Here is a 14071-nt window from a genome sequence, read left to right as displayed (position 1 = left end):
TTGTAAAAATCCGTATGTAAATGGATAGAAAACTGGCTAAAAGATCGTATTCAGAGAGTAATGGTTAATGATTCATACTCTGAATGGTCTAGGGTTGTCAGTGGTGTACCCCAAGGTTCAGTGTTGGGACCCTTACTTTTTAATATATTTATAAACAATATAGGGTCTGCGATTATAAATCCCATTTCAGTCTTTGCATATGAAACCAAGCTGTGCAGTGGAATTACGTCCTTACAGGATGTCTTCAACTTACAAGCCAACCTCAATTCATTGTTTAATTGGGCAACTATGTGGCAAATGAGGTTTGATGTTGATAAATGTAAGGTTATGCACTTGGAGGCTAAGAATATGCATGCATCATACATACTGGGGGGGTACAACTGGGGGAATCAATGGTGGAGAAGGATCTGGGAGTTCTGGTAGATCACAAGCTTAATAATGGGATGCAATGCCAAGCTGCGGTTTCTAATGCGAGCAAAATCCTCTCTTGTATTAAAACAGGTTTAGACTCCAGAGAGAGATATCATATTACCCCGGTACAAATCATTAGTAACACCTCATCTGGAATATGCAGTTCAGTTTTGGGCACCAATTCACAAAAAGAACATTGGGGAACTAGAGAAAGTACAGAGAAGGGCAACTAAACTGATAAGAGGCATGGAGGAGCTCAGCTATGAGGAAAGATTAGAGGAACTGAATGTATTCTCTCTTGAGAAGAGGAGATTAAGGGGGGATATGATCAACATGTATAAATACAGTTGTGTCCAAAATTATTCAACCCCCACTGAAATTGAGTGTTTTGGCCAGTTTGACATTGCTTTTGATCATTCAGTCATCTTGCTTACATTTACATTAAAGAGGCACTTGTAGGTCAGACAAATATAACATAACAGTTATAATGAAATAACCACAAATGTCTTTTCTGTGCTCACAGCATTATCAGTTTTATTCAACCCCCAAGTGACATTCAATCTTAGTACTTAGTACAGCATCCTTTTACAGTTATAACAGCTTTTAAACGTGAAGCATAGCTTGACACAAGTGTCTTGCAGCGATCTACGGGTATCTTCGCCCATTCTTCATGGGCAAAGGCCTCCAGTTCAGTCACATTCTTAGGCTTGCGCACTGCAACTGCTTTCTTTAAGTCCCACCAGAGGTTCTCAATCGGATTTAAGTCTGGTGACTGCGATGGCCACTCCAAAATGTTCCAGCCTTTCCTCTGCAACCATGCTCTAGTGGACTTGGAGGTATGCTTGGGATCATTGTCCTGTTGAAAGGTCCAACGTCTCCCAAGCCTCAGGTGTGTGACGGACTGCATCACGTTTCCATCCAATATCTCCTGGTACTGAAGAGAATTCATGGTACCTTGCACACGCTGAAGCTTCCCTGTACCTGCAGAAGCAAAACAGCCCCAAAGCATGATTGACCCTCCACCATGCTTCACAGTAGGCAAGGTGTTCTTTTCATCATAGGCCTTGTTCTTCCTCCTCCAAACATAGCGTTGATCCATGGGCCCAAACAGTTCTAATTTTGTTTCATCAGTCCACAGAACACTATCCCACAACTTTTGTGGTTTGTCCACATGGCTTTTGGCATACTGCAGTCGACTCTTCTTATTCTTTGGAGACAGCAAGGGGGTACGCCTGGGAGTTCTGGCACGGAGGCCTTCATTACGCAGTGTGCGTCTTATTGTCTGGGCTGAAACTTCTGTACCCACATCTGACAAATCTTTTCTCAGTTCCTCAGCAGTCACACGGGGACTTCTCTCCACTCTACGCTTCAGGTAGCGCACAGCAGTCGAAGTCAGCATCTTCTTTCTGCCACGACCAGGTAGCGTTTCAACAGTGCCCTTTGCCTTGAATTTGCGAATGATGCTTCCTAAGGTGTCTCTTGGTATGTTTAACATCTTTGCAATCTTCTTATAGCCATTGCCCTTCCTGTGAAGAGAAATCACCTCTTCTCTTGTCTTCCTGGACCATTCTCTTGCCTTCACCATGTTTGTAACCACACCAGTAAATGTCTAGAAGGAGCTGAGTATCACAGTCATTTTAAAGCTGCCTAATTGGTGCTTATTATGCTTGATTGCTGCTCGGTGACATCCACAGGTGTTTTCAATACCTGATGGAAAGCACCTGTATGAACCTCTGTTCTTCAGAGTGGTAGTCTTTAAGGGGTTGAATAATTGTGGCAATGAAGAAACCACATAAGAACCATTTACTACTGTATTACATAAACAATTGATGTCATTTTAGTTGCATTTGGGTAGTTACAACGTCCTTGTAGGATTTGATTCTGAATACAATTCCAAATGTACACTATAGTCCCTAAACCCCTTTACAGCATTGGGGGTTGAATAATTTTGGACACAACTGTACATCAATGGTTCATATAGTGAACTCGGTGTAGAGCTATTCACCCTGAGGTCATCACAGAGGACAAGGCGGCACTCTTTATTTCTGGAGGAAAAGAAATGTAATCTCCAAACACGGAAAGGTTTCTTCACAGTGAAAACTGTGAAAATGTGAAATAGACTCCCTACTATAAGTTACTACTAAAAAAGGACGTAAATTTAATTTGGGTGCAGCTTTGCATGATTGCGCAATTGTCAAAGTAACACAGCGCCGTATTGCAAAAAATGGCCTTGTCAGGAAGGGAGGTAAATCTTCAGGAGGGCAAGTGGTTAGACAGCACGGATGAAGGAATATTCCCTGCTGGTTGTTGGGTTTTGACAGCTGGCTCCAGTGGCTCTCAGAATCCCTGAACAGTGGCTACATCTGATTGGATACAGCGAGTGTTCAGCCAACACTTCCCCACCCAAGCTAACAAAAGTTGATTAAACAACAGAGGCACCTACAGCTTGAATTCAGACGATATATGACAGCCTTTACTCATGTTGTATGTAATATAAAATTAACAGGACAGGGAAAATGTTACACCCTTATAACTTCTGAAGCAGACCTGGTAACTAAAGCAGCTCACATACATGAGCAAAGAGTTGACTGATTCAGTCTAGCTGAACATTCATGTCCCAACCACAGCACCACTTGCCTGGAGTTTGTATGTTCTCCCTGTGCCTGAGTGGGTTTCCTCCGGGTACTCCGGTTTCCTCCCACACTCCAAAGACATGCTGGTAGGTGAATTGGATCCTGTCTAAATTGTCCCTAGTATGTGTTTGTATGAATGTGAGTTAAGGACCTTAGATTGTACGCCCCTCGAGGGTTAGGGACTGATGTTAATGCACAATATATATGTAAAAGTGCTGCATAAATTGATGGCGCTATATAAACACCTGAAATAAAAAAATAATAAATATGTTTGCACTGGGTATCACAGGAGCAGCTGGGTGATTGAATTGTACCTAAATGCCTGACCACTATTCTGTGTCTATAGAAGTTGAAAGCCAATTTAAAATTTAACCCCCAGCAGCTGCAAACACGTATGTGTCAGCTTTAGGCATACTCAGGGGCGGACTGACCATTCGGAAACTCGGGCACTGCCTGAGGGCCCGGGGTCAGTAAGGGGCCCCATGAGATGACCCTGGTACCTTTCATAGGCTTTTTTGGGTGTGGGCGAGGACACAGGGGCCCCGTGATTCCCTATTGCCCGGGGGCCCCATGAGTTGTCAGTCCGCCCCTGGGCATACTCATTTTATTTTATGGGTCACCATCCAACCAATTTGTTACTTGCTTATTTGCATAGATCACATAATAAGAATAAAATGTGTTTTCTTTGTGCAGAACTTAGTATGGTCATTTGGTATGAACAATAATATCCCAGTTTATAATCTTGAAGATAAAGAGCATCAAGTGCTTCTCTATGTGTGTGCTCACACAGCTGTCATTCACGATTTGACGCATAACCACCAGCGCCACCTACAGGTAAGGATTGGATATATCAGTTACATTTATGTGGTATGTTGCATTGTTGTGTACAAAATAGAACCCTTTTCTTCAACCTTTCATTTAAAGTGGCTGTGAACCCTCACCTTATGAAACAACCCATTCAGTTTAAAATAAATATAAAACATTTGTGTATAAATATAAAAAAACACTCCCCCCCCTTTTTTTTTTATAAGAGACCACATACCCTCAGCTGCATAATAGCTGGAGGGGGAGAAACAGTAGTACACTGAGCTTCCCAGTGAATTGCTGTTCAGGGAAGGGAGGGGGGGTGTCAGCATAAGTCTGATTATTGGAGGGCAGCAAGCTGAGTTCCTAAGCACAGCTAGAGAACTAACCACAGTGTGTTCTCCTGCTTAGTGTGGTTAGTTTTTTAATAGAAAAGCAGAGGGACTAGCAGGAAAACCAGGGATTTCACACAAAGGAAGCAATACAAAGAGAACAGGATACTTTTTCATACAAGCACATGGTACAGCAGGCACATATCAGGAATATAACATCTTCTTTAAATAGTATTTTACCAACAAGTAGTATTAAAAAGATATACCCAAACCCAAAAGCAAAAGTGTCATATATTGTAGTTTAACAGTCCAGTTGATGCGGTGGCTGCATTCATTTTATTTCTTTAGACTAAAGTGTTACTAAACCCAGGACCCTGCATTCACTATATCTGGTCTCCCACAGTACACAGAACATGGAAGTGCAATTCTTTTAGTAAATATAAACTGCTAAATACCTTTTCTCATCAGCAGTTTGAGCAGTCTTGTGACTTCTGTCAGTGTTTAGCAGAGCACATGTTAAAGCTTGTGGGATGAGTTTTCTTTCTGCTCTAGGAGGAAGCAAAACCCCTAACCTCTGTCTGGACAGTGTTGATTGGCCCTGTGCTGATCACATGCACTCTCCAAAGAAAAAAAAACTCTATAGCAATACACACTAAACTGAGCATGTGCAGAACGACTACGATTCAGTCTGTCTTATTAGGAGATTGGATCTAAACATTTGAACAAGTGGAGGAACAGAGAAGTCAGGATCGAACGGCCTTTTTGCACAATACAGAGGATTAGTTCCTTAGGTTCCACAGTGAGTATAACAAGCATGCTTTACTGCATACACAGACTGATTTTACTGTTGTGGGTTTAGTAACACTTAAGTAAAATACTTGTTGATCCTGCTATAAATCCAATGTGCTTGTAACTTTCTGTGTACTGACCTGAGATCTCAAACTATATTATCAGCTTTCCCAGTTCTGCCAGAACAACTTCCACCTATGTTACGGAGATTAGGAGAGAGGAAGGAGCTTGTAGTCTGTATTCCAGATCAGAACAGCCTAGGGTGACAATATTCCTTCCCCATACATACAGTACAGTGAGTGAGTGTTCATAGGACAGGAAGTATAAATCGCCAAGTGAAAATAATGGAAAAAGAGTCTGAGAAAAGAAAACGAATGCAGCCACCATATCTAGGGACGAGCAGGGGTGGACTGACCATTTGGAAACTCGGGCACTGCCCAAGGGCCCGGGGGTCAGTAGGGGGCCCCATGAGATGCCCCTGGTACCTTTTTCATAGGCTTTTTTGAGTTTGGGCAAGGACACAGGGGCCCCATGATCCCCTATTGCCCGGGGGCCCCATAAGTTGTCAGTCCGCCCCTGGGGACGAGTAAGCTTTAATATATTACATTTTTATTCTTAGGTTTTGATACAGTTAAAGATGGATAGGGTTGTTACGTCATATATGTAAAACTTATATTGACCTCTGAAGGGCTGTGAAATTTCATAGGCAATCAAGTAATGCATTGATAAACATATGTGAGAGAATGCCAACCAGTCATGTCTCATAGCCTCACCCCTGTGGTACCCACACCTCCAAACTGAAATGCTTGAGTGTATGTAAATCAGCTCTCTAGCTATACTTCCTAGCCTGAGAGTTGTATTTAACATGCTTCTCCAGATTTTACAGATTTTCTGAATGAGCGTCTAGTATTACTAGTGATTTAATAACATCACTATACTCCTACAGGGGCACTGTAGTTGCATTTCCTGCATGTGTGTGAGTGAAGACGGAAGATGGGTTGCTACAGCTGACCATGGACCAGAGAGTCTTATCATTGTATGGGATTCATTTTCTTGGTAAGGTCAGCAATATGCTGAAATCATTAATATTATAACCTCCAACGTGGTTTGATCGTGAAGTATCAGCATATTCTCTGGCATCACTTGTTACTGGGACAAGACTATTTCACATAAATGCAGTTGCATGATCAAAAACAGAGACCAAGTGGGATTCTTCTTTTGATTTGAAAGAAAGTATGTGACAAATCTTAAATCTGGTATTTTTACTTTAGTACTATTATATGGTTTGTGGATATCCTTAAAGAAGAACTCCAGATTCAGCCCAGCATTCAGTATACATTTGCAAGATCGTGCTGTAAATACATGCAAGTGCAGTTTTCCATAGCCAATGAAATCTGCTCAAATCCTAAATATGTAAAAAGGATTTCCCTTGGCTCATGATTGTCTCCAGGAAAAACAAAAAAGTTACGAAAACTTGAGCATCCTCAGCATCTCTGTTAGCAAAAATTCTTCAGTTAGTGCTGCTGGTTGAAAATTGCTTTATGCATAGCAACATCTAATATGTAGATAGACTATTCCTAGATTGAAAGCTCAAAGGAGCAGGGCCCTCGAACCCCTCGTGTATCGCATTGTATTCTTATTGTACTGTCGTATATTCTGTCTCCCTTTGTAATGTACAGCACTGAACGAACTGTAATAATAATAATATAATAATAATATCTGAATTGGTACGTATGGGCAGTTTAAATTGTGGGGGTGGAAGAGGATACAGTTTACACACAGGAATGCTGGATTGTGTTGTAGTGCTATATCTCAGTACCTGTAGGAGTTATGTGGATCTCAATACATTACTTGTTCTTGGACAGCGACGGCTGATATTCTTCTGAAATTGCAGTGGGGCTTCAAGGGGACAGTTTAGGAAAACATTTGCATCCTGGAGTTCTTTTTTAATAAATCAACTTATTGTATTGTTAGCTTTGAAGTTAGCAGCTTATAACTGTGATAAACCATATCCATTACCTTCTCACATCAGACATTACCATATTCTGGAACAAACCAATATTAACAAAGCAGACTCTCACTGTTTACCAGGGGCATTACTGTTTCATGAGACATATAGTGTATTGCTAAGATGAATATTGATTTAGACCATAAATTATCTGGTTCCAATAAATGAAGGTTACAGGCAATTAATATTCAAAATATTCTTTCATGCCTTCCACAGAGCAATAGTATATATTTTGTATGTTACCAAAGCATACCCACTATACCATTTGCACTAAAATGATTAAACTTTGGGGACTGTTTGATATTGGGAAATGTATGTATATTTGGCAAATTTTGTTGGTCTGTAAAACATACAGTGATACAATGCTTGTTTTTCCTGTACTCAGTGGTGTATTTAGGTTTTGTGCTGCCCTAGGCAACACAAAAATTGTCTGCCCCCACGGACACCGACCAACACAACCCCCCCTTCCCCCTCCCGCGGAGAGAGCCTGACATTGACCAACAACACTCCTGCCCCCCACCCGGGAGAGCCTTCTACTACCCCCCCCCCCACCCCAAGCGGCAATAGAGAGACACTCATCTTCACAGCTCTGGACATCCCCGGGAACGTGAGCCAGGCTCTACATACACCATCAAGCAGCCCGCAACCTCTCTCGGATCCCATCTGGTTCCCATGGTGTGCGTGTCCCTTCTTTCATCCCTTCTTCTGGGGGAAGGTACTGCCCCCCTGAAAAATGCCGCCCTAGGCAAGTGCCTTGTTTGCCTTGTGGTAAATACGTCCCTGCCTGTACAGCCTCCATTAGGTTTAGTGGTTGAACTGCTATGCCATGCCATTGGTACAGTTATAAACAGGCACCGAAAGCTCCCAAACTACTTCTGCTAACACTGATTGAGATCTGGCTGTCTATACACCTTGTTGTAGAATTTACTACTTACCACACAACCGGGGTCACTAGATGTCTGCCCTTAAAACAGAATGATGTACAGAGATTAGCCTAATGTACAGTGACACCATCAAATGTCCCTATCATGTAATCCAAGGACTAAGTTAGGTTGTCCTCCCCAGTAAGCCAAATGATTCCTGTAATTGCATCCTGTAACAGCATACACTATTGGACTACTATATACACTGCTATACTATTCACTAGATCATATGTTTGTTTTTTAACATGCATACCATTAAGTGGTCAATCCATCAAGAAGCAGTATTTCAGATCACTTTAGGTTATTTATTTCAGGTATAGTTGGGCTGAACACCCACTTGCTTGAGGGTTCCATAGTAAAGGCCTCAACACCAGAAGTCTTGGATGTAACCTACCTTGACCTGAATAGGATCTCTTGTTTATTACTGCAATCTGTCATGTAAAACAAATCCAAATCATACAGGAAAAAAAGGTTCTAATTCAACAAATGTGGTAGGTATGATAAGTAGGAACTAATCTGCAGAACATTCACAGCTGGAGCCTCAAAGATATAGTAAGATGCTGAAACGTGACTCAGACCAGTGATGTGATACCAATTTTAACCCTTTTCAGCAAACAAAAGCATTTTATTCTATATCCAGTTTGTTGAATTAAAATTCATCCTGTTCTGCTATTCATCACCAGGTTTCTTTGTCTTACTTCTATTTAATATACTTGATACATAAAAATTGGGTATGACACGCTTGTGAACTAAAAGACTTTATTCACAAAGTTATAACGTGTGTTTGCAATAATGATTATTTTCAGCCATGTGACTTTTAGTTGCAGCTCTTGTTGACTCTCGTTGTTTAAAATAATGGACGTTATTGCCAATAATGATCTCTATAGTTTAGTAAATTGAGCCTTAAATTTCATTATTATTATCATCATTTCTATCTTGTGTCCTTTAGCGTTCCTGTTCATACGATATTCCAGAGTCATCCAGAAGGGGGAGTAGTTGCCATAGCTATGTCTCAGAATGCTAAGTACCTGGCTACTATTGGAGGAGAAACAGTTCAGGTAATTGTTGGTTTTTCATCATCAGTTTTTCATGCACAGAGCATTTTATTATTTAAAAAAAAAAAACACTCAAAATAACCAATCAAACCATTCATTGTTAAAGAGGTCCCGTTATTTATTCACTTTTGCTTTCTAGATTGTTCTTGGGTACTATTCCCTACACTTACTTGGGTTCATTGGGTGTTCATCTTTTTTTATTTAATATAGGTTATAAATGCTGCGTATTATGATGATCCCATTGCCCTTATTAGGATCATGCAAAAAGTCATGCACTGTGCTACCTTATATTGACCTTTTCTTTGTATGTGACAGATTCACCTTAATTGCCCACCCCTGCCCAGCAATTACCTTTCCTTTGCCCCCTCTGCTCTCTTCAGGTGATTCTGAATATGAATGAGTATATCATTTACTCCATGTGACAGCACTAAACTTCAGTGGTGTCACATTGGGAGTCTATAGCCCTGTGTCAGTTTGACTTTGAAAACGCATAGCCTACACAACATTTTCATTGCCCCCAGCAGCTGTTTTGCTCAGTGTGGGTTAAGCATAATTTTACAATGAGTATCCTCTCTGTGCCTCTTCCATCTCATGCTTTTCATACAGGTACTTTGTGACAGATTCCCTTTAATGATGTAGATTATATTTTATCCTAATATTCTTTCCCGCAGAAAGTCTGTATTTGGGACTGGACCACAGGGTCTGAAACACCAGTCTGTGCTGCTGAGCTTAAAGGAGAATTTGGACTTCAGGTAACAACATAAATTGCTATGTATGCTGCTGACTTAGATCTGGTCTACATTGTCCCAGTAACCCTACAGAAAATGTTAAGTGTTAAAGTGCACTGCTCAAAAAAATTAAAGAAACACTTTTTAATCATAGTATAGCATCAAGTCAGTTAAACTCCTGGGATATTGATCTTGTTAGTTAAGTAGCAGAGGGGGTTGTTAATCAGTTTAAGCTGCTTTGGTGTTAAAAAATTAACAGGTGCACTACATGGGCAACAATGAGACGACCCCCAAAACAGGAATGGTTTTACAGGTGGACTGTTTTTCTCTAGTTTTTAGCATTTTTGCATTACCATTGAGCCACGTTTTTCCACGTTGTTCCATGTTTGCCTTTTTTTTTGCACATAAAAATTATATTTTTGTTAAAAAAAAATGCCCCAAAACGCTGGTTTGCCACATTTTTCCACGTTTTTCAGCATTCAAGCGTTTTTATAGCTAAAAAAAACTCCTATAGAAACCCACTAGTTCTGTGTTTTTTCCAGCCAAAAACACCCCTGCTGATGAACGCTGATTAAAGCCTAGGGGTGAATGGACACATAGGATAACATGCTGGAGAGTTTACTGGCTGTAGAAAAAAACTCCAAAAGCTAAAAACAGCAACTGTAAAAATATCCAGTGTGCATGAGGACTAAGTGGCATTTCTTTATACTGCCTCATTCCTCTGCTATCTGCATGAGTCAATTCTGAGAAATGTTTCTGAAACCAAGAGGTAAAAAGGTGACAGGGGAGGGAGCCCCAGCACACAGCCTGTGATTGACAGCCCCAGCTTCCTATGTGCTGTGTGAAAGTGTGTGTGTGTATGTGTGTGTGTGTGTGGGGGGTGTATCTTCCCTCCAATCAGCTCTCAGAGCTCCCTTCTGAAGCTCAGATAAGCTGTAAAAATTCTGGACTTTGAACAGCTGTAGATAACAAAATACTGCAGATAAGCAGGTACAACTTATATAGGTGGATATGTTTTATTTCTGTGCATCACCTGAGGCTAGGTACTTTACTGAGTATATGCAAGAGTTTACCTCCACCTTAAACCAGGGTTCTCACCTATGGTGCAACGTTCTTTGGGGGTGGAGATTAATGTGATTGACCGGTACACTCTGTAAAGTTTTATACAATTTGTGGGCACTATATGCAGTAAATGAATTAGATTAATAAATTGTAAAACATGAAGAGACCCAACTAATAGCTATCACTTTATTTGTATTAACATTTTACATTTCTGTATGAGATTGCTATTACTTAGGTACAGAGATATACATTTGCTGACTAACTCAGCATGCACTGCAGACATATAAATGGTTATAGATGATCACATGCACAATAATAGGTCTTTGCCATTGCATTACTTGTGAGATAGCTAAAGTATATAAGGAAAGGGGGGATTATAGTCAGCAATATTACAGCTTTCAACTTTACTTTCCTGAGGTCAGTAATGTAGGTCTGTCCAAATTTTTATACGTTGTCAATATCTGTTCACATTTCAGAAATATATTATATTTAATCCTCAAGATCACACACAAATAATTACGAACAGTGATACACAAGTGATATTTTACTCATGGGTAAGTAGCACATCTAAAACTACCACATATTTGTCTTTGTCATTTACTTTTTTTCAATAGTGTCACACTGCAATGATTGATATGTATCTTGCAAAAAGAACATTACTATATTAAAGGATAAGTTCACCTTTCTACAAAAAATAATAAATGCAAATTTTTTTTGCATGTAAAAAAAAAATGTGCATTTTTTATTTTTTGTAGTAGGAGCCTAAAAAGCATTGCACCAGCGATCAGCAGATTACTGATGCCATGCAGGTCTTCTGCAGACTGTCAGTGTATCTGCTTGCTCATACATCCTGTACATGCAAGCCAATACTTCTGACAGGAAGACTCAAGGAACTACCACGGCGCTCACAGCGCCATGGTAGTTCATTGAGAACTACAAGCCGATAACGGAACTTGTAGTGCATTCATTCACAGAACAATATGAATAAATGACGCGGCCATGTAGGTGAAGCCCCGCACGGCTTAGCTATTTTTAAAAAGTGACAGCTAGTACAGGGAGCCTCTTTCCGTACTGCTATCAAGTTAGGGGGGGATTTGGCCGGTGGCTGCAGGATCGGAAACATGTTACATGTTCCACCCTGAGAACATGTAACATGTTTCCAATGGTGAACTTATCCTTTAACCTCCCTGGCGGTATTCCAAGTGTAGCTCGGGGTAAAATTTCAGTACCAAGAGCGGTAACCCCGACCTACACTTGGGCTTACCATGCGGCGTTGCTCAGGGAGTCCCTGCAGCGCTTACCTTGTCATTCTCTCCCGCGATGTGTCCCTTGCAGCGTCCCCGGCCATCTCCTCCGGCTGATGTCAGCATCCGTGTTCCGGTCCCTGTGACGTCGGGACGTACGCCCGGCGGCAAATTTAAAAATTTAAAAAAATGTCATTTTTTTGTAAACGAATATTACATAGTAAAACATTGCTGTTTCATAGCATTTCACATACATTTTGTCCCAAGTGCTTTGTCCTGTGCCCTGCCTGCATTTTGATTGTTCTTTCTGCCTGGAAACTTAGACAAGTCCATGGCGTCCAAAAAGCGTCCCTTTAGGTCAAAAGCGGTTTTAGACCAGCTAGAGAACAGTGATAGTAAATCAGAACCACTTGCAGAATTGAGTGATAATGATTCGTGGGGAAATTCGTCATCAGACACTGAAAACGATTCTGCGACTTTGCTCAGCAATGTGCAAACTTGGCGCTATATTTCAAATTTCAGTGTTTTTGGTTTGATTATATTATTGAATTAAATTTATTATTATATTATTATTTTTTATGATTATTTATTAAATTATAATTTATGATTTTGTGTTTCAAGTTTTATCATACCCGGGATGTTTACTAGACTCTTGTTCGGACAGATTTCAGTGAGTTATTCCTAAAAATTACAGCCTACAATAAAAAAAATACATATTTCCATGCAAAATAATGGTACCGCTTTCAGCACCAAAAATCTGAAATAATCATACTGCCAGGGAGGTTAGCATACATTACAATATTAATTTATTTATATTAATTTATGCACCATTTTACAGCACTTATTTTCTGCATATATCTCCTGTTCAATGGCAAGCAGAAATGGTAGAGGGTCCCAGTACAAAATGGTCATATAAAACCCCAATGCTCCATGTATATGCATACCCTTTCGTGATTGTGCCACCTGGCCACACTATGTCTTCAGGAGGTATTCACAGAATTTCTAAAGTCAACTGCTGATTTTTCATCTGATATTAACTCTCAGATATGCTTGAGCTGTGCACCTCATTGGCATCAATTCCTATGCCAGCATGTTTACATAGACCTTAAAGTCAAAATTTAGATTTGCTTTAAACAAACAGGGAGATCCGAAGGGATATTAGAATAACTACAAACCTATTTTTAGTAATAATGAGATTCGGCAAATTATGGATCATATAACTTGTGATCTGGTTAAGGTCCGTGACCTAGAACCTTAGCACCGCTGGATATCCAATTATGGTCCACAAATAAGGTTAGTATTGGTAAAACACCCCTGTCCAATTACTGCATTTCTATTTAGCAGACGTAAACTTTGAGCAGAATTTCCTATATGTGCAGACTAAGTAAGTTATGCTGCAGACAGTAAGATCAGTGTCACTAAAGGCACACAACACTTGTCTTCCAGTTTGTGTTTTTTATATTTAATAAAAGTCTGATTCAACAGAGCTTAATTTTTTCTGTTTTTAAAGGGGATGACTGACCTATTTTGGTTTTTAACTTTAGGCTCCTATCCACCTAAATTACCCATTTACATATACAATGTGTGCCAGGAACCTTAAAGTGTTACTACACCCAGGACCCTGCATTCACTATATCTGGTCTCCCACAGTACACAGGACATTGAAGTGCAATTATTTTAGTAAATATAAACTGCTAAATATATTTTCTCATCAGCAGTTAGAACAGTCTTGTGACTTCTATCAGTGTCAAGCCATGCACTGGTTAAAGATTGTAGGAGGCATTTTCATTTTGCTCTAGGAGGATAAAGAACCCCTGCCCTCTGTCTGGACAGTGCTGATTGGCCCTGCCCTGTGCTGATCACATGCACTCTCTTAAGAACAAAAAAAAAAAAAACCCTCTCTAGCAATACACACCAAACTGAGCATGTGCAGAGTGACTCCACACCATATGTCTTATCAGGAGATAAGAGGGAGACACTGGAAGAAGGGGAGGATCAAAGAAGTCAGGCTCAAACAGCCTTTTTACACAATGCAGAGGATTAACCCCTTAGGTTACGCAGTGAGTATAACAAGCATGCTTT

The 14071-nt window shown here is 40.3% G+C and overlaps 1 protein-coding gene across 1 annotated transcript in view; it reads left to right on the top strand.

The window, feature by feature from the left end:
• CFAP251 (cilia and flagella associated protein 251) overlaps window positions 1–14071 on the top strand; it is a 115468-nt gene that overhangs the window by 16878 nt on the left and 84519 nt on the right. The window contains exons 5-9 of the mRNA XM_089662048.1: window positions 3738–3878; window positions 5916–6025; window positions 8850–8958; window positions 9627–9707; window positions 11222–11299. Of these exons, the coding sequence (XP_089518174.1) occupies window positions 3738–3878; window positions 5916–6025; window positions 8850–8958; window positions 9627–9707; window positions 11222–11299 (519 nt within the window). The remainder of the gene's footprint in view (window positions 1–3737; window positions 3879–5915; window positions 6026–8849; window positions 8959–9626; window positions 9708–11221; window positions 11300–14071) is intronic.

The sequence above is a fragment of the Staurois parvus genome, unplaced genomic scaffold (genome assembly GCF_062004578.1).
Source record: "Staurois parvus isolate SC_StPar_1 unplaced genomic scaffold, SC_StPar_1.0 ptg001418l, whole genome shotgun sequence".
Classification (NCBI taxonomy): Eukaryota; Metazoa; Chordata; class Amphibia; order Anura; family Ranidae; genus Staurois; species Staurois parvus.
The sequence above is the reverse complement of the archived record's forward strand: the minus strand, read 5'-3'. Positions and strand labels throughout refer to the sequence as shown.